The sequence below is a fragment of the Motacilla alba genome, chromosome 4, assembly GCF_015832195.1.
Source record: "Motacilla alba alba isolate MOTALB_02 chromosome 4, Motacilla_alba_V1.0_pri, whole genome shotgun sequence".
Classification (NCBI taxonomy): Eukaryota; Metazoa; Chordata; class Aves; order Passeriformes; family Motacillidae; genus Motacilla; species Motacilla alba.
In genome coordinates, this window is record NC_052019.1 from 64,961,698 (window position 1) to 64,987,989 (window position 26,292).

Sequence of the window (26,292 nt, forward strand, 5' to 3'; positions counted from 1 at the left end):
CTACAGTCATTGCATCCTGGTGGAGGACACAGGGAAAATTTCTGGAGGAATGCCACAGGTTGCTGCTCTGCATCTGCTCAGAGAATCAACTGTGCCCAAAGCCATCAATTTCCCCCAGCAGTTCAAGGCACAGGAAAACTACCTGCAACTTGTATGTTGCAGTATATGTCGTTCATGAAAGATGAATTACTGGGAACTTGGGAATTTGTGTTCATCCTAACGCAGAGATGTGATGGCAGCTGTGAAAATAACTGCAGTTCCCCAGAGGCAAAGCAGTGCTGTTTGAGCTGCAGCAGCCTGGGCCAGAGAAGGGTGAGAGAAACCACAGCAGGACAGGTGAGGCACCAAAAATGCCTTTATCTTACCTGTGGCCTTTTGGACAAACTCAAATCGTATCGACCCATGACATGAGACAAAAAAGCAGACAAAGCTGCTTTTAAGAACACAGATGCAAGAATGAGGTCTTGGGTGGTCGTTTCTGGTTCAAGTAGCGGTTTATATATTTATTATAATTATACACAACCTTGACAACCTCTATTGCCATTCAAAAATAAATCCAAGTCTTGTCAATTTGCACATGATCTGTCACTACCAAGGATCCCATTTACATACATGGTAAACATTTTCCATACTTAAAACACTGCTTTAAATTCTGATGCTCCCATCTCCTCCCCCCTTATCCCCTGGAGCTATGATTATCGACTATGGAAAGAAACTTTTCCAACTACTGCAACATTCAGGGCCTATCCCCTTTTTGATCAACTTAATTAAACTATTTCAACACTTGGTAGAGATGGCTGGTGGGTATAGCTCTTAATTGCATTTTTTGTTTAAAATTATTCTTGATGGATTTCATTGCAATGATTTCTGGTTTTCATTGTTTGATGCATTTCCTTCTGACCAGGAAAGAAGGAAACCAAAGTTTAGCAGCTGCATCAAGTAAGTCACATCAAGCACATTCCTGGTTTAGTATTCTGCAGCGCCAACAGTCACATTTAGTTGTTTTCACTGTTATTTACATGTGTAGTAAGTGGTTGAAGTCTTCAAATTTCAACTGCAGAAAATGAAGAATTCAGGTAGGAGTCAGCCACCACACATTCTGTCGCTACTAAGAGCTTGTGTTTATACTCCAGCTGCTATCTTGGGAGCTGAAATTATGAGGCATTAACGCCTTTTGTTAAGCAACGTGTTTTTTACCACGTCTTCTGCGAGTTTCTGTCTCCTGGTGCCTGAAAGATGAGAAAACCTAAGAGTAGCAGAAATGTAAGAGGCAACAAAATATTCCTCCATCTAGTTAGTAAACTCACAGCTAGTGGCAATTAATATAAGCATCCTTAGAGCAGGCAGACCTTATACCAGCCCACAACTCAAGTTTGGGCATCTGAGCTTCACTTGAGAAGGGCTCCCAGAAGTGTGGAAGAATTACAGTGTGATTACACAGCAATGAGAAGTCCTATGTTGAGGAATGAGCTTCATGATGGCACTGATCTATGGGAATTGAAATTAGCTTCTTTTCCTACAGCAGCTGGGCAGGTGCTTTGAACCAGCAAATGCATTGTTTGCAACACGGCTTTGTGTTTTGGATGCTAGCATTGGTTAACTGACAGGCATGGGAAACCAGAGCTCTGACAAGTGTAGATTCCAAGTTTTGTTAAGGCTGTTAATTTTTCACACTGGTGTCAAAAAATAATTGGGAAGAAAACCCTTCTGCCAGCTCCTTGCTTGTTTCCTGAAATTACATTTACACAATCCTTACAGGAAAACCCTCACTTAAATATGGAGTATTTGAGAACTGTTATTAGCAATCTGTAGGAGACTGGAGTTCACAGAGATGTTGCAAAATATTAAGGAATTTCAAATGTTGAAGATACAAAGAAATCTCATCAACACACAAATTGGATGCTTTACCTTAACAGCTTCCACTTTAAGTGGAAGACGCAAAACCTCCATCCCTCACACCACAAAGTATCCAGAACGCTGGAGCTTCACTGCAGACACTGCACTGCCCCTCCTGTGCTGCTGTGCCAGGGACAGGGCACCTTCCCCCTCGTTCTTCCCCCCGGGAATACAGTTTGTGGAAGACAGGTTGGGTGTTTCCCAACTGCTTCCGAGCAGTCGAGACCAGCTGCTCACTGCTCTGCCAGCATGCCCCAAAGGCAGTATTTAAGCAGTGCAAGGACACTGCCAGAAGCCAGCAAGGGAGAGGAGTCTTCGCGCAAATTCAGACATACAAAATCAAATCCTTCACTCAAAATCAAGGGGTATTTTGTCATGAAGCAGCAGCTTCAAGAAAGAAGAAAGAACCCTAACCTGAGTGTTACAAATCTGTTTACGTTACATCTGAAGTTCAAAGAAACTCCTTGGGGCCTAACGTACCATAATAAAAATAAAGTGGAAAGGAACTCATGAATCAGTTCTAGACTAAACTTAGTTTAGTGAAGAAAATTAATTTTTTAAGTCCTTTCTTGAGCAAATCCATTAATGCTCCACACGGGAGAGAATGAGTCCTCCTTAAAGGAAAGAAGGAAGCTCTTACTGGTAAAATGAACCAATGTATCTATGCTGGTTTGTAATTAGATCTTTACATGACACTTCAGAACCTGATAAAACTTTTGTTTTTTAAACAAACTCTACTGCCTTTACAAAGATAGTGTTGCTTCCTTTTTTTCTTTCTGTGGGACATTGAGGGAACATTTTCAACTATTAGAAATGTATCTTGCCCTCAGCAGAAAGTTTCAAGTAAGATATTATCAACAAATACCTGCTGTTATAATATAGAAGATGCAGAGCAGCAGACTGCTGCTGGTTCCTTACCAAAACATTATGTTGCAAAGACACTCACTCTGGTGCTGTCAGGGAAGGCAGAGGGACCTTGCTTGTTGAGTCTGACACACAAAACCTCAAATTGTGCCTTGTGTGTAAGTACTTAAATATGTCCTAGTAAAATCTCCTCTTTGTAACACAAAACAGATTACATATGAGCAAGTCATATATTAATGTGAACCTCACTGTGGAAAGATCAACTCTGCCATCCCAAATGGGATTCCTGACATGGACCTCAGAGCCAGCTTCTGTGGGCAGCATTCCTCTTCAGCAGGGATCTAGAGACAGACCAGATGCACAGCAGAAAAACCTCCTATCCTAGTAAGAAAACTTGACTACAACTGTTTGTCTGAACCGTATCTGCTTTTAAGCGTGCAGAATTATTCTAGCCTTTATCCTAAGCACTTCATCGAACATCTGTAATGTGGTATTAAGCATCTGATGGCCATAAGCAGAGGACACTGTTCTTGCACATGACCCTTTAGCTACTGGAGAGCTGACACTGGAGATTTCTGCAGTTTTGTGCTCTTCTACCACAGGTACCAAGAAGTCTACCCAGACAAATTACTGTGTAGCTAGATTTCAGGAAGCCAGAACTTGAGAAGGCTGCTCATTACACTGCTGTGGCAAAAGCCATTAGGATATAAATGGTGTTAAAGCCTACAAGACCAAAGCCAGCCCAGGCTGACTGAAAGGACAGCTGATGCTGCAGTACAGTCACCCCTCAGCACCAGAGGTGTGACTACCGTGGCAGAACTCAAGACTGAGGTTGCAGAAGAGCTGCAGAACAGCTCTCCTCAAAGTCACTCAGTTTTTGTTCAAGGACATTAAACATGTAAACTTACAGTGCCAGATCATCCACACTGATTGCATGGAAGAGGAAGAGAGCAAAGTACATGCATCTCAGTCACTTGATGTCAGTCACGACGATACAATTCCAGCACTTGAACTAGTCTGGCAGACAGATTTATGTACAATCATGAATGTTGCTTCCTCTTTCTGTGAAGATATGGGAGAGCTGAATTCAGCTCTCACAGGGGTCATGAGTTACTTTTCATAGCATGAACAATGGTAGAAGATGAAGGGCACGGCTGAAGATAAAATGGCTGCCAAAGCCAGAAACAAGATTGGGGTTCTTCACTTGTTTACAACAGCAACACCTCCTATGGGAGAACTGCTGTAGGAGTGCCTGGTTAACATCTGAATTTGTTTCTGGGACAGAGTTCAAGTCACTGAAGCATTACACTGCAACTTAGTTTAGTTTCTTATGCCAGGTAAAGAAACTACTTTTCATAGTTAGACTAGCCCATTGCCACTCTGGTAACAGAAGAGTTTTGAAGTCAATAGTGACTGGCTTCAGCAAGTGCTGCAGCACCTCAGTGGCTGACAGAAGCATTTGGAATATATTTGGGACATACACTGGATCTTGACAACGTTTAAGACGTATCAAAGAAAACAGTGATTCTACTGTGTAATACATTGTAGACACTTTCATTAGAGAGCTAAATGACCAAAGCTAAGTTGTAAGTGATGCAAGTTCATCAGGTAGATTCCACCTTTGGGATAATAATATCCAGTTTTTAAGCTCTTTTGTTTTGGTCCTTGACCAAAAAATTTGCACGCTGAGCATCAAGGCTTAAATAAGCTCTCAGCACTTCTTTCAAGTTTGCACCAAACAGCATTTAAACCACCTCAAAATCAGGGTGGTGATACCCAGTTTGCACAGCACTGTTTCTGTTGTTTCTCCTCCCCAGGATGAGATACAATCAGATGCAAACTGAATTCAAAACAAGAGGCGTGTTAATAGTCCCATGTGCAATAAGACATTTTCAAGGGAAAGCTATGCAGCAGGCCTTGAATGTTCTCCCCTTTCATCCTGTTCTCACCAGCATCACCCTGTCCTAATCACAGCAGGGTATGTACAGCAATGTGCAGAGACCAGGGATTCCAGCACACAGCAGAGCCACGGTGCTGGAGCAGTCTGCAATAAAGACTGGTAGTGGTATGGGAACCCAAAAAAACGCTTAAGCTCGGATTATTCAGTTCCTATGAAAAAGACCGTACAATTCTCATGGTACATCAACGAGATGGACTGGTATGCCAACTAACCTCTATTTTAATATTTAAATTATAACAGTACAATAACTAGAAAAGGTCAGTGCTTCAAGTGACAGGTTTTTGCCACTTCGATTCCAATATTTTTCCAAAATAAAGATGCGATTAGATCTACACTTGAGCATCAGTAGTGCAATACAGTATCCTTTCCTGAATAAAGGAGCTGAGGTTTATCCACAAGAAAAGCTTTAAATAAGGTAGATTGTTGCCATTTATATATCAATTCTGTATGTCTGATATAAAATATATTGGGAAAGCTTCAACTGACTTATACAATCTACATTTGGCTAAAGCTCCACATAAGCAGCATCAGTGGAAATGAACATCAGAGGTGTACTTAATATAAAACACTTTCAAAACTACTCAGCAACAAATGACAGAAGTTTGGCTAAGAATAACTGAACATCTGAGGTGTGTACCAGACAAAAAGAATGGACCCTGTGGTTACTTGCACTATTTTAATGAAGTAAAAGAAATGCAAGGTTTAGTCCACTTCCATTTCTCCGGGGGGTTTGGTCTGCTGAGGGTTGTCCTTGGCTGGTTCGGGCTTTGTTTCAGCAGCGCTCTGTCCGTTCACTGGCCCGTTGTGCTCCCCGTTAGCTTTGGCCTGCCCGTCACTGGGAGGTTCTATCTTCGGCTTGGGCTTGGACAGAATGGGATTACAGAAGCTATCCAATTCCTAGTTGTGACACAAGTGAGACAGCAAGGTCATTTGGTGGCACAGCAACTGCACTCAACTACAATGCCTCTAATTTGTACGGCCCCTAATGGCCTGGAATGTCATTGTCAAGGACCAGACTTTGCTATTCTGTCAAGTCTAGAAACTTCAAAAAATGCCTTTCACTACCTGAGGAGATTCTGATTTGTTACAAACCTGTATGACAATTCATTCTGCAGAAACCTGGTGCTGTAACTCAGGGTATTTTAAAAAGGCTTGTGCAGAGAGTAAATCAAGAGCCAGCACTGGAGAGTGCTGTAACTGCTGCCCCCTCTGTATAGATCTTTTAATAGCTTTAAAATCTCTGCAGATGTATAATTCTCACCCAGATCTAGGCTAAAATCTGGTTCAGGAAAAACTGATTAGAATGCAACAAGTACAATTGTTTTTTTTTTACCTTAGATTTTGCTAGTATTTCTGCCACTTTGACAACTGGATCCTGAGTTAGACTGAGTTTGTTCTGGGCATTCATTTTGCTGTTCAACCAATTCATAGCCTCATTAATGTATTTTTCAGCTTTCTCCATCTCAGCAGGATCTAGGTGGTCATATTTTTCATCCTAAGGAGGAAGAGAGAGAGGTATTTGTATCACCAATTAAAATATGCTGCTCACCCAATTAAGTTAATCTTTGAAGCTACAGAAACATGGGTAACAGCTGTAAGTTCAGAGATCCACTTCAGGTGGTACCAGCCACCATAAAATCACATAAATCTATGATTTATCTTCTCATGAGGGAGCTCTTTCTGCTAGCAATGCTGAACAAGTTCTAAGCTCTCAGGAGCAGAAGTACAACAGCCCTTCTGAAGCAGTGTAAGAGATAACTTTACAGGATTTGTTTGAACACAAAAGACTCTAGAGCCAAACTCAAAACACCTACAATCATTGAACAGCTAAAGCATTTGGCTTCACCTTATTTTTGTAGGCTTCTACTGCTTTCATAAGGAGCTGAATCTTCTTCCCCAGTTCATTTAGAACTTTTGGTCTCTCTTCATGTTCCATGCATCTTTCCTGGATAGGCTGTCCAAATTTCTGGAATCATAAGCACAAAGATCTTTATAAAACACGTATTTCCTTTAGGCTGCTCTGAGAATACAATGCAGCATGGGAAGGAAGGCTGCCTTTAACTCCTTTTCTCACCCCTTCAAAGAGCCAAGTCTTTGCATATTGCTTTAGTCCAACAGATGCTTTAATTTTCAAGTAGTTAATCTGAAAACTTCTAATTCTATCCACTGTTTGCTTTTTCCTTCTCTTGAATACTGGTATATCCAAGCAGATGCCTGGATCTACACTGCTGTTTCCATTAGTTATTCCTCTCCTTGAGGAAATGTGACTGGAGAGTAAACAGCTGGAACCCAAGGGCTAGACACATACATCAACTTGCAACGAAGTTGGTAATTATTCATCAGAACTCATATTTTCCCCATTAGATCCTTAAAGTCTGAGGCATTTAGGGGGTGTTTGTCATCAATAATCAAATGAAACACTGGAAGCTACTGCTAAAGCACTCCAGAGCCTTTATTGTTGGATATTAGACCCAAAAACTGGTCTTACTATACAGCTACAGAAGATCATTGAGAACAGGGAAAACAGAATATATACTCTGGAACGTAATTCTCATTACCCAGGAGTGCAGTCAAACTACTCAAAAGCCTCTTCCAGACTATAAGAAGTCTGACAGAAAATTCCCAGAGCAATTAAATCTCTTATCATTCATGACAATCTGCTTCATTTCAACCATCTTCAAATTAGGAACACAACTCACATTAAACTGTACTTCTAGTTCTAAATATGAGTGAGTTTTCTAGAAAACAACTTAAAACCTTACCTTTAATTCCTGAAGCTTATCCATGTATACTTGTTTTGGCTGGTCCTCTCCATCTTCATAAAGCCAGTTTTCTGTGTCCTCCAACATCAAGGTCAGCTTGTTTGAGTCCTACAAAGCAAATTATGGACACTCCAAGTCAGAAAGGAACATATCGAATGAGACTTCTCTCCCTGGCACAAACCCACCCTACTCAAAAAAGGGCTGCTTCATCAGCTTAAAACATTCCAAGTGATAGTGAAGGAAAACAGTAATTAACAGACTTCAAAGCAGTGATGAGAGAGGCAGGACAACCCTACTCATGTGATTTGCAGGTGAAGTTTACCAGAATTATAAAATCAGTCCTGAGGCTATTCAAGACAGTCCATGCGCCTCTGAAGAGTGTTCCATATTATCTGCTCATTTCCTTTTTACTCCTACCCACTCATGCCATTCAGAGGCTCGTGGTGATCCGTCCTACTTTCCGGTGCTGACCATAGGGTTTTTACTTTCTGCCTGCATCCCCGACCCTTCCTTGCCACTGAGGAGCTTCTCAGGCAGAAAAGAACTCTGCAAGTCAAACGCCAGGTGTAAGCATTAACCTGAGCTTCACTGCCGGAAAGTCAAGCCATCTCCTATTCCAAAATTAGTCCAAGAAACCCCTGCAGCCTCCACAGGCTTATAAATTATAAAATTTATAAACACCAAGGAACTTTTCCCAATAGTTGAAATGTATAAGCAGGTCTTACTTCTTCAGTGATGAATTTCTCAAAGGCTCCACAGAGCTTGTCTCTGAATTCATACACATATTCTTCAACGGCATTCTTAGCATCGTTTCGTTCCTTCTCAAGCTTGTCTTGCATCATCATCTTCCCCTAGGGTGGAGAAAAGCACACTGAAAACTGAAAGCATTTTTAAGTGTTAAGCTTAGTGACTACTCTTCAAACTGTACCAGAGAAGCCAGCAGAGGCCTGGTAATTCACAATTACTGATAAACATGTCCACCTCTGTGTAAGTCATCACTACCAGAATGGGCTAAGTCCAGAGAAATTGAGTCATTTCACCAAAAACCCAAACCACAACCAAAACCTGCTGCAATTATGGGCAACTTCTTGAAGAATTCTAAATTAGCTAAGTCAATGATTGCAAATATTTTTACAGACTTATTTACATTAAGAGACATTAATTTGAGTAGTCACCTCTTTATGCAGCTTACCTCATTTTCTATATAGGAATTGATCAGATCTTGTCCCAGCTGCCTACAGAGGCTTGCTTGTATAGGGAGGTCAATACTCTTAACTTTTGTTTTAGCCTTTGGCTGGGAGGGGTGATCTTGCTTTTCTCCAGAAGCAGCCTATGAAAAGAGTGACACTACTAAGAAACCTCCAGGAATCGAAGTATTACAATATTTATGCTCAAAAAAGAGAGACAAATGAAACTAGTTAAGACAGCTACAAATTAATCTTATCTAAATTAAGCACCTAATTATTTCTCTGTATTCAAACTCCCTATTACCTTAGTTTGGAACCAAACAGGTGAAATTAATTTCTTTAAAGAACTGTTAAGTAAACTTGTTCAAAAGCTTAAAGCACTGCATATTGCTCTTCACAATGTTTCCTAATCTCCCTAAATTTCATCTTCATTATAAAACCAGGTTAAACATTAGAAACCTACTTCAAAGTCTTAGTCATGTGTCACCCTGATTTTCTAAGACTTTGCTAAGCCTTCTGATGTTTGCATTCTTGTAACGAACTTTCTCACACACAGTTCTGTAAACAACTTATGTTTTGCATTCTTTCATGGAGGAGGAGAGAATTGATGGACTCTTGGTCTGTCCAGTGTCATTGGAGAGGTGGCACTGTCACCCTCCAATCCACTGTCATTTTTGGAAAACTATAAATGTTGGAGTCAGAAAATAAAGGACTCTCTCTTTTGTTCACCTGGAGAGCAGCAGTGTCCGTGTCGTCTTTTCGTGTCGTATTACGACAGTCATGCTATGCTGAAAATTGAAGTCCTATGGTAGGATTCCTTACTTATCCATTTCAATACAGCTGTCCTCTAAACACAGTCTCATGTTTTCCAACTAGCAAAATCAGTGAAGTGTGAGAATACTGGGCTAAAAATGTCCTATCAATACTGAACACAAACCTTTGTTTCAGTTCCAGCATTTTCAGTTTCCTCATCTGCCTGGTTCTGTTGTTCAGCTTGACTTTTCTGCACACCTTCTTCTTGATCAACCTGCATTTTATCCTGCAGAGAGTTACATAACTGAATGCAAAGGTTTGCTGTAAGATTGAGGACTGATATTGATTACAGTAAATCCCAGACAACATATGAACTTCACAATCAATCTTAAAAAATTATGCTTCACCACGTTTAAACAGGCATTTTGATGTACTACTTGTATTTATATCTTTCAAATTAAGTGAAAACTCTACTCTGCTGCTTGATGTTGCTGTCTGTCCCCATTACATAATTACACTAAGCCCTGCGAATACTCACTTTAAATTAGAAACAAATACATATAAAATGAAATCAAAGAACATTCTAGCAACACACCACCAACACAGGAAACAACAACGGATTCTCTATGGAACAGCCAGAACTTTGACCTCTTGTCATTCTTGACTTAAACGTTAAAGCTTGCAGCCCAAAGCAGAAGTCATTTACTCACTGCAATTATTACCTGCATCTGCCTCACAAGGCGGTGAAATCAACAGAAATTAGCTTCTGTAGTGGAAGCCTCTTGGAGTACATGAGCAACTATCTTCCCTCCTTGCCACCCAAAATATAGAGCCTCACTTAAATTTTTCAGTAAGTTTTATCACTTATGCCTTATTCTAAATTTAACAATCTGATTGGTAAATTACTAGTGCAGATCACTACTGTGGTTTAAGTAATAACCAGTTTAACTAGTTGGTTTAAGTAATACAGATCCATGTCATCACTCAAAAACACTTTTAATGGCACAGTAATGGGTAAGCCTGATGTTTTCAGCATGATTCTAGTTCTCAGAGATCCAGAGCATTAATAACCAACAAGCTGTAGCTAAGGTCTGAAAGGTCCAAGATTGCCTCCATTACAAGGAATTAATATTTCTGGATTCACAAACTACAGATGCATATAGAATGATTTACTGCAAAATAATAAAAAAAGTTGTCTAAGGATTTCAAACTCTAGCACAGGTGTCCATGTTGCAGTTTAAAGTGGAAAACAAGATGGCCACTGTGACCAAATTTAAAGTTTTGTCACCTGAGAGTAGGAAAAAAGTAATATCTAAATCCTCACTTGCTGTTCTTACTGTTCACACAGAAAAGCCAACAACTGAGAGGAACTGCTTTGCCTACAGGAAATAGCTAGAGAGGGGATAACAGGACACACAGACGAGACAAACCTCCTCCTCAGAGTCGAGGGGATCATCCTCAATACTGAAAGGTAATTGCTGACAAGCACCACCGTAAAACAGAAGATGTGTTAGGTTAATGAAGTGCTACAAATGGAAGGCCTGAGCATGGAAGCAGCTATTCTCATCCCGAATTCAGCACACACCCAGTAAGCTCCACAAGCCTCTTACACTAAATGCCAGCTCCAGCACTTCCAACCTTGGCTCACGTGATTACGAACATCATGTATGGAGCACTTGGCCACAAGGAACTGCACCCTGCTCAGCATTTCAAATATGCCCACATTCCTGGAAAGCAGCACAGCGTTTTAAGAAGTTGCTTATACCAATTATGAAATGCTAGTTGTGTAACCATTTGCTAATTCCTGTAGAATATCCAAGTAAGGTGGGAGAAGCTAAGGCCAAATCCTAGGAGAAAGGCTGTCCGGGCCAGTGCTGATGTTGCTGTTTCCAGCTCCAAAGTGTGCCCTGGCACCCAGGCCTGAACTCTGCACTGCAAGGGAGCACAGTTGCACCTCACTGGGACCTACTTTCAGGAGGCAGTGCAGTTTTCCATGTATAAAGAAATACTATATAGTTTTTACTCATACTTTGTAGGAAAAACCTTTAGAATTTATTTGTCAACAGATCTCATGAGATACTCTGCCTTTTGCTAGCAACACTAGATAACACTAAGCCTAGTAGAGAGATGATAAAAACAATGAAAAAACTATTATTTTTTTAGAATCCCTTTTTCCACTCTTTGTTCTTATTGCCACACTTAAGCAATAAACATGAAGAAAGTGTTACGTAACCAAAGAAGTCATTGAAGGGTGGAGAAGCAGTAACTGTCAGAAGCCAAGCACAGCCATTTACCCTGCAATTATGGGCTCTGTTGCCACAATGACAGCGAAGACGTTTACAAGCTTTACATACCAGCTCCTCATCTCTGCCTTGGTTCTTACTTGCTGACTCGGTGTCCATGGGGGTGTCGTTGTGCTCCCCCTCGACGCTCTGCTTCTCGATGATGGACGCGCTGGCCACGCTGAAGAGCCCGTGGATGTTGACGCGCACTTTCACCTTCACCTTGGAATTGTCGCCGTCGTGCTGGGGAGCCACGTTCTGAATAGTGAAACGCCCTTGGGAACAACAGAGGTGGCTTTAACTTTTGTCTCAACTCGCAGAAAAAGAGGGGGGGAAAAAAACCCCAAACACATTCCTTTAAGGGTGTTAATTTATACAGCAAGTTCAGCTGAAACTATTTGGAAACTTTCTACTTAGCTGACAATCCTACAATGTAAGCTGCAGGTAGATAAACTAAAAGCTGGCTCCCCAATTATTATCAGTTCAGTGATAATTAGTAAGATGGTTTTGCTTTATCTGTATTTCATAAAAAAAAGACAGTACTTTACTAGGTGTTCTACTTCTCTGTTGCCTTCTGTAACCACCACACTAGAGAAACTACTCTGATTTCATCTCAAATGGTTTCTTTTGTCCACGTAACTCAAACTTCACACTGAAAAATAAAACGTTAACAGAGATAAAATATTCTGCTTGGATTTGATAACGTGGCTGCACTACACTTTCTGGAAAACGAATAGTGCTTAGCAAGGTTTCTGAAAGCAGTGGGGTTGATACTTTATTTTTGCAACTTGCTGAAAATTTAGAGTGTAGATCATGTGTATAGGTAAAGACTTCCTCAGGACCACAGACTTCTTGCATAGACAGCCAAACAGACAGCAGAAAATTTGTACCTGATTCATGAATCAGTGAATAAACAGTGAATTAAAGACCTTAAGGAGTGTACTAATAACTGCAAAAAAGTAGCATTAGCTAACAAGAAACTTATTTATGCCATCTAATTCTTTAGACTCTACTACAGATGCTTAAATGGAGGAAACACCTGTATTTTATATTCTCAGATTAACAGAAAGAGACATGACAGATAGCATGAGACAAGTTGTCTGTCCAGACAGGCAACAGCTCCTTTGATTCAATTTCTTTGAAAAATACAGGCTGGCAGGCACATAAGTTCCAATCAATTTTATAGAGACTAAAAGAACCAGACAATAGAGCACTAAACTCTCTGTGCCTACTTCTTTTGAAGCATTCAGAAACTGTACAAGTAGATGGAAGGACGAATGCAGAATTATTTTTAGGCATGTCAAACAGAGATGTCAATATGATCTGCTCACTACACTTAAATCAAGAAGCCTGTGCTGAGCCTTTCTAAAGAACCTAAGCTTTTCTGTAAGCTGGAAAATATGTAAGTAACATATCTTACAAGAAAGGACAACCACTTCTTCCTGTATCAAAAGGTTAGGGATGGGGGTTTTATTCCCATGTCCTTACCTATTCTGGAATCAGGATAAGGCACTTCATGTGGATGGGTATAATAAGCTTCCAAGTCAAAAGGCTCTTTCTTGTGGAAAGTAATTACTTTTGAGAATGGAGCAGCGTGGTTCTTACTGAAGACTTCACACTCCCTACAGCAATAAACATTAGGTAACATTAAACCTCTAAGCATAACTTCATGGATAATCAAAGTCAAGGTATGTTAGCAATCAGAAGCCCTGCTGACCAAGCAACTGAGTGATTTAGTTTAAGTCAGTTTTTAACAAGAGTTGGACCAGGCTGAAGGCCTCTAGGTCTCAAAGATGGACTCTGCATTTTATGTCACATTTATTAAAGATTAGGCAACTTCACTCCAACATTTCAATTAACTGTATTTCCAATTGTTAAGTAGTAACTGGAACCCAAAAGGTAAAATGCTAAAAAAGAAAATTAGAATTTCAACATTTTCTTTCTATCCAAACACACACTGTTTCGTAGGCACTGTACAACTTACCCTGTTCCTTCTTCGTAAGATGATTTCCATCTCAATGTGACAGAGTAAGGAACAACATCTGTGATGGAAAACTCACGCACTTTAAAAGCTGGAGAAAGAATTGCACACTAGGAAAGAAAAAAAGAGACCAAAAATTTATTATATCCATGCAGTCAAATAAATAGCAAGTACAAGAATTAATACTTATCATACAGATCATATGGAGGTCCTGCTTATCACAGACTTTTTTTTTAAACAGAAACTTCCCAGAGTTAATTGAACTGAAAGACTTAACTAAAGTAATAGATGTTATTTCCTCAGTGATTTTCAGTAACAATACCCAGCAAAGGTTCCAAGTGACAACACAGAAGGGAAACAGCAGAATTTGGGTTCTCAATTTTAACAGGTCTTTTTAACTAGCCCATCCTTCTAACATGACACAGCAAATTATTGAATGTGAAAGAATAATTTCTAATATGGTCACTGTCACCAATTAGTGCAAGAACAAGTAAGACTGCACCTTGTCTCAGCTGCAGTACCTTTTGCTTGTGGTTAGCTGTATTTCATTAGTACATTTTGTTAAAGAAGCAATACTAAAGTTTTATTTCAGGAACTATACCTGCAAGGCACAGCCTCTTGCAACAGCTTCATCAGCATTTAGCGTGGTGCTTATCTCTTTACAGAAAAAGTTAGAGATCTGTTCCTTCACTGCTGGAATTCTAGTAGCCCCACCTACTATTTCTATACTGTAGATATCTTCACGCTGAAGCTCTAGAAAAGAGAGTGCATGCCCTTAAATTATCATCAAAGTATCAGAAAGCTATCTTTGGACAAAAAAAAAAGAAGAGAAAAAAAAGATGAAAGTTCTCTTATTATCTAAACACTGTGACAAGCACTGAATGTATTTCAATGCTGAAAAGATCTTGAAAACTCTTTGTCCCTCCTGTAGGCTATGAAGTTGTCTAGTTGCACAAACCTGGGAAATGCAGAAGCCAAGCATCAATGAGAACAGCTGTTCTTTAAAGTGTGTTGTCCATGTGCATCCCCTTTCTGCTCTGCATGAACTCAGAAAGGTGAAATTGGGTCTTCTGCACTACTGGACAGTATCTCACCTCTCCCCAAAAATCCAACAAAATGAAACCCAAATAGATCTCATTTTATGTTTGGCTGAATTTTGCTTGCCAAAAGAGAAAAGAAAACCTTTCAGGCCAATATATCTAAAAAACAGCACACTGTGCTTGAAGGTTAACTTTTTGATTCTGGAATCAGGATATGTATATAATAGTCATCTCAAACAACTGTCAGTCCTTGAACAGCTCTGCTCAGTAGTTACTCAGGTTTTTAATTCCTGTATTTGCTATCGAGCCAAGTCACAAGATCAGCAGAATTCTTCCCTTTTAGTTGAAGGTGCTGGAACTGGGGGTAAAACCTTTCCTGTTAAAAGTCTACTTCTCTCCTTTACACGACATTAGGCAAAAAAAAAAATAATTACTTTTGTTATTGGCACATGCTTCAGGTAATTCAATTTAAGAATATACTGCCAAATTACTAGGTCAGTGAGGGCATGTAAGTACAACCATGGAACAGGCTGGCCAGAAGGTTGCAGCTAAGAAGAGTATGTTTTACCATAATCATTTTGGTTTGGTCGTTTGGTGGTTTTTTTAATAAATTCAGAGTGCCAACCTTTTCCATGACACAGGGTGAATGAGGGTCAATAACCAAGGTTGCAGAGCAGCATGTGCACTAAATGAGGCGGGAATGGGATCATGCATTCATGGCAAGCATATGAATGGAACTTACATTTAACTTTTCAGTATTTAGCTTTGCAATTCTAATAAATACAAAAATACATTAAAAAGATAATCATTAAAGAGATCAGGAATGACTGGATTACTAGCAGCACCTCAAGTAACTTCTACTTACTGGCTTGATCCATGGCTGCTCTTAGAGGAGGCTCCACTCTGGCCAGAAGGGCAGCACACAGCTGCTCGAACTGAGCTCTGCAGGGCAGGGAGAGTGCTTGGTGTTACCAGGCTGCTCAGAGACCACAACCCCCTGCCCCTCAGTGGGAACAACATCCAGTACCTGTTCATCTTACTGGAGACATCCAGGTCGTTCATGAAGCACTCGATGTTGAGGGGAAGGTCAGATGCGTTCGCGCTCATCAGCTTTTTGAGCTTCTCACATTCCTGATACAATCGCAGCAGGGCTCGGGGATTCTCTTTTACATTCAGTTTGTATTTTGTCCTAAATTCTTCAGAGAAGTAATCTACCAAAGCCTCATCAAAATTCCTGCCACCTACGAAAGGGTCAAAGGTAGTGGCCAAGACCTGGCAGAAGTCAAAGAACGAGATCAGAAGTTACTGGACAAGGTTTGTGCTGTGTCATTTACTCAGCGCAGCAGAAAGTGCCATCATTGCCTTCCACACAGTTTCAGATGGCATTTGGCTACCAGAGAAAGGCCCACAAAAGCACTCAGCCTTTAGTAGGTCACAGACAAAAAAGTCTCCAAACCAGGAGGCAAAGACTGTTCAGCTTTGCTTCACATCCCACTGGATTTAGACTTTGAACTGTCAGGGATGGCACAGAAAAAAACCCCAACATCTTGGAGCAACTCAAGACAGTTCAAGAGTCTCCCATAAGTGAGTCAGTTGCACAACTACAACACTTAAGAAGCTTCCTGAATATGCAAATATTTCAGGGATGTGACACAAAAACTGTGCAGTGTCCTTAATCACCAAGCACTTTCCAAAACACACCTACACTTCTGCATTTTACAGAAACTGACGTGATGAAATAGCCAAAACGTAACAGAAAGGTTTTGTAGTCCACATTTAAAAAATATTTTCTATAGACAATTATTTTTTAAAAAACTAATCTTTCCACAGAGCAGCATTTTGGGTCTTAAATACTTCAGGCTTTTAATGTACAACTTAAAAGATTACCTTCAGTTTTCCCTTGTTAAAAGCACAGATGGAAACCTGATATGCAGAATGCCCCATATCTACAAAGACCACATTTCTTGGCTTCTCTTCCAAGGCTGGCAGATCTTGCTTGTATATTCCATAGGCTAATGCAACTGGAAAACATCAACCCGTGGAAGGTAAGGGCACACACAGCTGCAGACCATGCATTAAAGCACAACCAAGAGACAGACACTGGCCATGTTTACCCTTTCTAAAGACCTTCATAACTCTTATTAAAAACTCAAAATCATGTTGAAAACACATTTTTCATTGACAAGAGAGAAAGATGTCAAGTGAAGGTTTAGCACTAATAAAAACTCCCCGTGTTTCAATTCTGCTTGTAGCCAAATTAGCACTGCAATTTGTGAAACTGCACTGATTAAGACTCATGCCTACACCTCTCCCTTGAAATGCCTTAGCTTTGAAAAATTCAAGCATGCCCAAGAGATAAAGGAAATGTTTTGGAAGATTCATTTACACAAATCTAAGCTTTCACAACCAGCACTCATTTGGAAAGCTTTTTCAGACTTTCTAAAAGCAAAGAGAATCAAGAAAAGTAAAAATTACTGATTTAAGCAGCTTCAATTTTAGTACCCATGAAGTGTTACGTATTTCTATGCTCTACCTTTGAATTCACCAACACCAGAAAAGGGGAGTAAATTAGTTTATAGAAACAGTTGTGCCATTGCTTCAGCAGAAAGCACTGCCACAACTTTAAGCACAGATCCCACAGGTTTATTTCCAAAGCCATTCCCAAGTGTGACTGTGCTCAGGTTAGCAAACCTCAGCTCTCATGGTGCCTCCCGAGTGCTGCACACCACCCCACTGCTGTGTTTCCAGTTGCCAAACTGGAATGGGCAGTACTAGCCTGGACAGCTCTCTCCCAAGCTCTCCCAATTGTGTAACAGTAGGTTGTCATCACCCTCACATTCAACAGCCTCAAAGGACACAAAGAAGTCCCAGCCCTTTACCTGCTGTAGTTTCATTCATCAGCTTCAGACAATTTAATCCTGCAATCTGTGCAGCTGCCATTACAGACCTTCTTTCAGCATCAGTGAAGAAACTGGGGACCTGTTTCCAAAAATAATGACATTGGATATTATAGGATATGGATTTTTTAATTTAGAGTAATCAGACTTGCCCATCAAGCTATCCTATAAATGTCATTACCACAAGAAACTGTTACAAGCTAACCTCAAATTAATAAGGCTGTCTGAATAAAACAGCTAGCTAATTCATTTTAGTGCATACTTTAATTAATAATCCAAAATATGACAAAAATGAAGTTGCGTCCAGGTTGTTTTAAATATAGCAGATTTTAACATGCAAAAAAAAAGCAACCTGAAAATGTTTTCTTAGATTGTCTGAATGAGTCTTTCATCTTAAAATCATCACCAGTTTCTGGAAACACTTGTGCAGGACAAAGCCAACCCAAGAAATATTCACACACAGCCCCACAGTAAGTCACTGGCAGAAGCACTGCAGCGATGCTGGAATCCAGCTTGAACCCGTATCCCTTTCTCAGCTATCACTGCCACCACAGTGCCAGCTTACAGTGTGCTACAAGGTTCAGTGCCACCAAAAATAGCCACAGCACCATCAGAGCCCATTTAGGATCTGGCTGCAATCAGCTGGCACCTTTTCAGCAGACTCTTCAGTAGAGCTCCATTTTGTTGTGTTTTGTTGGATACCACTGTGGGGCATTGCCAAGGATCCCCGAGTGTGTGGGAGGTATTCTCCCAGCTTAAGGAAGCAAGGAAAAAGATCAAAGCAGGTTTTTAACAGCTGAAGTACACAGCTTTCCAGTTCCCATGGCTCTGCCTGACAGAGAAGGGATAACTGCAATCCTTCATGCCCAAACTTCCCACCAGGGCCAGTAAACAAGGACCACGTGAAAAGCAGACACAGGACTTTGTATCCAAAAAAATAAAACGATTTTTTCAAACAAAGCCAAGTGGCTTGGGTGTGTCACATTATCAGCATGACCCTCAGATCCCTAAATGCAGGCAACTCTCAACTGCATTACAACAGTGTTCACCCATGCAACAAGAAAGAAATTTAGCAAGAATTTAGGAAGGTTCTTTGGAAGCAAGGAGGATATACTTACACCCAGGACAGCTCCCATTTGTAACAAGAACTACAGTAATCAGAAATACTGTCTGTAGCCCTTGGAGACAGACAGACTGCATCAGCTTAAGCACTGTGTCCTTTCTGAAAATACACTCTTGATTTAACAACCTTTTCATCTCCTCACACATGCTTCAAGAAGTATTCTCGTTTGGGAAAACCTGCCACAAGGGCCCATTTTTGGGGATATGATTTCTATCTGCTACTTGAACCTCCTACCATGGTATAAATGGTCCTAACTTGCATTAAGCTGCCTATGGGTTGCACTAAATATACACAACTTACTGAAATCACACAGTCAGCCACTGGTTTCTTCAAAGCACTCTCCGAAGTCTCCTTCAGCTTGGCCAGCAGCATTCCTGTGATCTGTTCCACTGCAAACAGTCTCTCTTCATCCAGGTACCTCACCTGGAACAGAGAATTATGATTCTGTGATCAATCATCCCAACTTTGCTCTCAAGATGTGCAACTTCATAATAATTATTATTAATTATTAATTCATGATGTTGAGCATTGAGACCCACTGAACACCAGGATCTAGACACAAGTAACTCCCTGTCAATTGATCTGTGCTCCCTACAACAAACCTTCAACAGTTCAGTTTGGGTTTTGTTTTTTTTTTCTTTTTATTTTTTGTGGGAAGTTTAACACCTCAGTTATCTCAAGGGACTATTCACAATGATACAGTATTTCTGCTGCTTGTGTATTTTGAATTAAAAAAAAAAAGGCAGCAAAAAAAGAGCATAATATAAGTAGGATCACATTGTGCTATAACAGGGGCTAAAAATAAAAGTTTTGGAGGAAGCCCAAGGAACATTTGCTTCCTGCAACAGTCACTCAAGCACAGGAGGAAGGGAAGGTGTAAACCAGGCAATTCCAACAGTCCTGTCCTGCTCAGGAAACGTGGATGAATCCACAGCCTCCATGGGAGGTTCTGTGTCCTGAATTCCTAACAAGCTATCATCTCTCCAGCAATCCCAAGCACTCCTGCCATTTAGTTTGAGAGCAAATTAAAGATAACTTGTTCAGATTTCATATTCAGAGCATTATGTTGTTTTCCTGACACTTGGCCTCTGCATGTCTGATGGGAACTAATAATCTCACACTGTAATTATACAGATTGGAAGATAAATCTGGTAAGGCCAAGTGAAAAGCTAATGTGACTGTGGAAAGCTAGTATGATTGATGAGAAGCCTCAATGGACATCTTGGAGAAAGCACAGACTTCTTTAGAGACACAAGAATGTATTCAGTTTTCTAAAGGAAAATGCAGGTGACCACAGAGGAAGTTAAGCAACAAGGGCCCAAAGTGCTCATCTCTACCATCAGAGAGATTCCACGCACAGCTCTCACTCACCTTTACTCCTACGGAGCCATTTGGCATCTTCTGAAGTTCATAGGGAAGTTTGGCCCTCTCAGCTTGGATGTAAGGATCTTCAAATGCTCTTCCATGCAGTTTTTTGAAGCCATGTACTGCATTTTTTACATTTGTGACGATCTGTGGCAAAGATATTTTCATTACCCATGACATCCTGACAAAGAGGACTGTACAGAAAGGAGTTTTTCATGTTGGGCTTAATGCACACACTGACCTGTGTCAAGCCCCACACATTCACTGAGAAGCCAAGTGTGAGGAGAGTGAAAAAATCACCTACTTTTTAATCTATGGCCCCAATTAGAAAAATTCATATGTACTTGTCTCTGTAATATCCATTACCTTGCTGCCATCAGTTTCACTGTACTTTTTATTTCAGAGGAGCTTTCTGATAAAGCATGAAATATTTAAGATCCTATACTGCTGCAGTGGCTGCCTACAGGAAGTAATGAAGTTATTACCTACATTAACCTTAAACGAACCTTCAACAAATTAACACATTTCCCTTCAAGTTCTCCTCTAATTCAGATCCTATCTGGATGTAAAGCCTCCCCACACCTATTCTCTCATCAGCGTTTTAATCTAGTCATTTTCAGGATAGGCTTTTAACCAAGAAAGAACCAAAACAAACAAATCCAGTGAACACAATATTTAAACTATCAACATAAACTACTACAGGACAATCTTCTCCAAGATGAACTTGTTTACCAGTCAAAAAAGTTTTTGATCCATTTACCTGGCTCTTCGCTGCATTCCCGATGGCTCGGGTCTTGGATCCTAAAGATATACATGCTCTAAGTAAAAAAAAAAAAAAAAGAAATGAAAAAAAATCAGCTTTAAAAGAAAACACAAAATATTTCTGCGGTACTTTAGAACACCCACAAAAATTCAAACAGCAGGAGATGGATGTGTTAAATTAAAACATTACTGCATGAAGCACCAGAACCTGAAGTGGAATTCTAGTTATTTCGTTCTTTGTTCTCGGTTTTTTTGTTCTTTTGAAATTTCTTAGCTTAGAAACAGCAAGCAACTGCAACTGTTGCCATTTTAACTGCATGTAAGGAATTCTATAAAAGCTGAAATGTTCCACAGATCGTATCACAAAAGAAAGGCACTGATAGTTACTTTTGGATCACAGGTTAAAACCTAAGAAGCCTGTGAGATTTCCTTCAAACCCCTGAAATTTACCGGCCAGGCTCTCTTGACTCAGCAACCCTTGAGTCGCACAGGGCCACATTCACACTCTAAGAGCCCTCAGCAACAATCCTAAGACAACAATTAAAATACCCACAAAGCTGAACGAGCTGTGAAGTGCTTCCACAGCTGAGCACTACCAGGTCCCTACTGCCGACAGGCACCGAGGGAGAGACCTGGGGACAGCTCCCAGGCACGCAGGGCTGGGGAAGCTGTGTAATCCACAGCTCCCTGCAGCTTCCTGGCTTCCAAGAACACCCCCCCCCGGATCAACAAAGGCTGCCTCAGAGCCCAGCCACCATCTGGTCTCTCAGCAGTGCCTTTGGAAATGTTCTTTTCTATTCTGGAAGTTACTAACACCGCACCTTCGCATCACAGACCTGAAATACAACTCTGCCCCAAAAGGCAACCGAGCTGGCCATGACCATTCAGGAGTAACAGAGAAACCCAGATTTCACACAGCTCAAATGTTAATTGTTTAATGCATGCATGAAGGTGATTCCAGCACGCTGCTTCCTGCTTCCCCTCCATCACTGAGGGCATTGCAATTTGGCAGTATTTTCTAGCAACCTCCTCTCTGTGACATCCAAAACCTTCTCCAGATTTAACTGCTGCCAACACATGAGGCATTTCCCTACATTTTCAAACAGGCAGTTCAGCTTTCACAAACAACTTTTACAATTTCTGACGTCACAACGCTACAGTTCCCCAATTTTGCTTTGTGATAATTAGGGGAAGTCAGATAAACGAGCAATTTCCACGGCAAGCAAATGATTTACAAACGAATGCTATTGCACCACACCTTCTCAGTGCAGGAATCTGCCTCTGCTCACAGCCAGCACAACCTGCACATTACCCCATGCAGAAGCAGCTCAGAGCCAGCACAGCTCCTGCCATGGGTTATTTCCAGCACAGGAGGATGGACGGTTTCTCCTTCTTGCTGCTGGGAAGCAGAGATGCCAACAAAATAAATGTGCCCTCCTTGGCTTCAAAAAATCCAGTCGTTTCCAAGATTCCTTATTACATCATCTTAATTACAGCATGTGATGGCATTAATCACACCTGGTGTGAAGTAAGTTATGAGCTATCAGCAACGGTCTTGTTTTCCAACAAAACCACAGTGGTGAGGCATAGCACCTGAAAGGGCCATTTGCCATGAGTTCAACGTGCCAGAAGCACTGGAAATGTGTTCAACAGCCCTGCTGAAGTTCCCAGATCAGGAGAAAGTCAAGTGTCAGTTTTCAAAGAGATACAGGGCCAAAAGCCAGGAAATATCCAAGTTCTACTGAATGTATGGCTAATTGGCAGGATCTTTTTCCCTTTTTTTCTTTTTTTTTAAGTGCTTGTGCTAAAGCTTCCAGGATAATACATGGTTGTACTGACACTGGACTAGAGAATGTAATTCATTAATAGCTAACTCAGGTACCTGCAGGATGTGAGCACCTCCATAGGAATAAGTTCATTTAAGTAAATCCACATTCAAATAAGTTCATTTACTGTGTTGCTATGTGCAATAAGGAAAGTTCTGATGACTGAAGAATTAGAGCTGTCTGTATCAGTCAAATCCCACTTGAAGTAAAGATCTAGGTACTATGAGAAACTTACATAACAGTAATAACCTGTTACATTTCTATTTACCTTTGTTTGATTTCTCTCAAGCCAGTAACACTAGAAAAAATGTTCCTCACGGTCTCCTGCATTACCACATTTTGAAACAGAAAAGGTCAATGAAAATGCCACTTAAAGTGTGATAGGTACTGTGTTTAAGTGTACGTGCACTCCAGATGCTGTAATTGCTATCTTGAACCTCTTTCATAATCACTTTGCAAGTATCTTGAAAGTACAGTTAATCAGACACTAGTGTGAAAAATATCAAATGCAGGTAAGCCTACCTGCACAGAACACGCTCCAAAAATAGCTAAAAATTGGAAGCGCTCTTCATCACAAGGGAGAAGGAAACTGCAGCTGCCTGAGGATTCGCTGGGCAACAATTTCAAGGGACACTTGGCATTTGAGAGGCCAGAGAATTTCAGTTCTCACTGCGTATCTGGTACAGAACGATAATTACTTCCTGAGAGTTAACAGGAGAAGCATATTTTTCTAGATAGTAAAACGAATTTTCAAGAGCACTCCCACTAAAACAGACGGCATGCTCTTCGGCAGTCAACTTCTTTGTACTTTTAAAAATCAACTTTTCAGAAAACAAACCTACATTTCTCCGAGACCAGGGCAGCAGAGCTGAACTTACTACAGTCTCGCACAGCAGAAACAGCTTTCTCTGTTGGCTACAAGCCCCTTTGTGAAAAGAGAAGCACCATCCAACCCCCGATTTTTATGAGTATTACACGAATTCCTGAATCCTCCTTCAAAATTATGCACAGATGGAGCTCTCAAAATCCTAGACGTATCCCGTAGAAACAGAGGAGCAGTATCTCCACCTACTCTTGCGTCTCCCATCATCACGGACGTTGCCCAGTGCCCCCCCCCCGCCTTCCCCGCCAGACCTCGGTATTCCAGGGCCAGCAGACGCGCTGCAAGCACGAACAGGTTTAAAGAAAGAGAACTCATCGCGCCGCTTCCCTGCTGAATCAACCTCCTCCTCCTCCTCCTCCTCGTCAGTCTCGCCACCACTCGTGTAATTGTTAATGGGAACGCTCCCAGCCCTGGCAGCCGTTCCGGAGCTGGTCAAACACCCGCACTCCCGGCGTATCTCTGGCTAGCCGAGAGCGGAGCCTTGCGAGGAGCGCACCGCCCCGAGCCCGCGCAGCACAGCGCGGGATTTCAAGGGCACGCCGGCACCGCCGGGAGCCGGCACGCACACCGCGCACACCGCTGCTTGCCGGCACACGCAGCCCCGGCAAGGGGCCCTCTGCCGCCTCCCGGCTCGGCCGGCGCAGGGGATCCCGCGGGGGGACGCGCGGGGCAGCCCCCGGCGGGCGGGGCCCGGGCGCGCCGGTACTCACGGGGTGCAGCGGTCGCTGTACTCGTTGGCGATGGTCTCGATGCCGCCGCTGCGCGCCACGCCGATGTAGCAGTTGAGGAAGCCGAGGTCGATGCCCACCACGGACATGGCTGCGCCCGGTGCTCCTCTGGCGCTGGGACCGGCACTGGGGCTCCGCGCCCGCCGCTCCCCCACTGCGGAGCGCCGGCACCAACCGGCAGCGGGCCCGCCGTGCGCAGGCGCGGCCGGCGGGAAGCCCGCCCGGCCCCGGCGCCGCCTCGGCTCTTTCCGGCAGCGCTCGGGCGGCGCTGCCCTTCCAGAAGGATCTGGAACGGGAGGGATGCGGGCGAGCGGGGCGGGAGCGGGGCGGGAGCGGCGCCGCCCAGAGCGACTGAGCGTCAGCGCTGCGCACGGCCCGCCCCGGCCGCCTTAAAGGGTCCGGGGAGCGCGGCTGGCCCGCGGCTCTGGCGGCGCCTCACGGGCCGAGTTAATGAGATTATAACAATCCGCTGCAATTAGTGCACAGCGGCCAGCGGGGCCAGTGGCACGGCCGTGCTTGCAGTGAGCCTGCCGTGAGGAGGGGGGAAGCTTCCCTGAGGAGCTTCCCTGAGGAGGGGGCAGCTCCTGGAGAGCCCCTGAGGGCCGAGGCGCAGGGTGAGCCCTGCGCTGGAGGCCAGCTGCGTCCCGGCCGCTGTGCCCGCCACAGAGGGGGGCATGGCCCTTGGTGCCTCCTGCTGCCAGGGACAGGCAGAATTTGGGCCCTCTGGTCCTTCATTCCGCCCATTGCCAACACCTATGGAGGAAACATCCCCGGCTGGGCTTGGGCCCTGTGCATTTCCAAAAACAGACCCGTCTGTTTTTTTTTTTTTTTCCCCTGGCGAAAAATGTCAACTCGAACCCCAAGTGTCTCTGCTTACCCCACGTTTTATGGTTATCTGGTATTGATGTCTTGAAACTCCACAAAATAAACCTAGAGGCTGGAAAAGTTCCCCAAATATTTATTTGCTTCTAAAAATGACAGTGTTTCACACAGCAATGTGACGTCTTTGTGACACAGCATGTGACACCACTGCACGGTTTTGTTCCACTGGAGAGATTAAAAATAAGCACAAAACGACTAAACTAGTTTAACATGCCTGTCAAGAGGCTTGATTATCTCTCCCATTTGTCACGGTCTCAATGGTCTACGAAACAACCAGAATTTTCCTAATGAAAACATGTTCTTTTCCTCTAAAACCTCCAGAGGCAAGAGAAACCACTGGTACACAGAATTATTCATAACACAAGAACTCCACCTGCCTTGATTATCTCATATTTACTTGTTAGGATGAGGATCAGAAAGGCAAACCAGGTCCAGTCCCATCTACAGTAGCCAGGCAGGCAGATCCCCAGCTCCAATTCCTGCTCTGCTCTTTCCATCCCTGTTAGGAAAAGTGGTTCGAGGTATGGCAGCACCACTTGAGGCTGACTCTGACTGAATAGAAACCTCGGGGGCAAAGAGATTAAATGCAAATGTTCCTGTGTGGTTGTGCAAGCCCAGCCAGCTGGTTTGAAGCTGCTCTGGGGAGCAGACTTGTGCAAACATTCCTGACAGCCACCAAAAAGTGCCAATGGACTTTTTATTTGCTTTGTGCAGAGTTGGGGATGAGAGTACAAGCAGGCTAAGCCAAACTCTTGGAGGCATTTCCGAAAAAAGTCATCTGTGTGCTTCAGTGTCATGCTGATGGCCCAGTCTGTGAGTGTGAACAAAACTCAGTGCAGCCAGATAAGCCACACACTTACCTGAGCACAGCCCCCTTCTCATCAGGGACTGCCACTGTAGCAATCCGGGGACTGAGGCTGCCCCAGTCTTTCCAGTTCTTGGCCTCTGGATCACATCTGGTATTTTAGCAGCTCAGAAAAATCCATTTGTACAAATTCCATGAGCCAAGGGTTTCAAACTTAATGGCTGGGGTGAAATCTTAGGAACACTGCTGGGCTTAATTTCTTTGAAACCAGACATTTAAATGCCTCCTAAATGCTT

At 42.4% G+C, this 26,292-nt stretch overlaps 1 protein-coding gene across 2 annotated transcripts; it reads right to left on the minus strand.

Annotated features, from left to right (window-relative positions):
- Positions 1–475: 475 nt before the first annotated feature.
- Positions 476–24,602, minus strand: HSPA4L (heat shock protein family A (Hsp70) member 4 like). Of its 2 annotated transcripts, XM_038135062.1 has the most exons (20): positions 24,292–24,602; positions 20,871–20,928; positions 20,117–20,257; positions 19,046–19,168; positions 17,605–17,704; positions 16,613–16,746; positions 15,753–15,997; positions 15,591–15,667; positions 14,287–14,438; positions 13,689–13,795; positions 13,193–13,326; positions 11,777–11,979; positions 10,853–10,900; positions 9,607–9,708; positions 8,675–8,812; positions 8,208–8,333; positions 7,483–7,590; positions 6,567–6,686; positions 6,054–6,215; positions 476–5,617 (listed from the first exon to the last, which is right to left on the minus strand). In XM_038135062.1, the coding sequence occupies exons 1-20, from the start codon at positions 24,396–24,398 to the stop codon at positions 5,423–5,425; spliced, it is 2,580 nt and encodes an 859-aa protein (XP_037990990.1). In that variant the 5' UTR covers positions 24,399–24,602; the 3' UTR covers positions 476–5,422. The 2 variants fall into 2 exon arrangements, with proteins under 2 accessions (XP_037990990.1, XP_037990991.1); XM_038135063.1 differs by lacking the exon at positions 10,853–10,900 and having other exon boundaries at positions 24,292–24,601.
- Between the last annotated feature and the right edge of the window lie 1,690 nt (positions 24,603–26,292).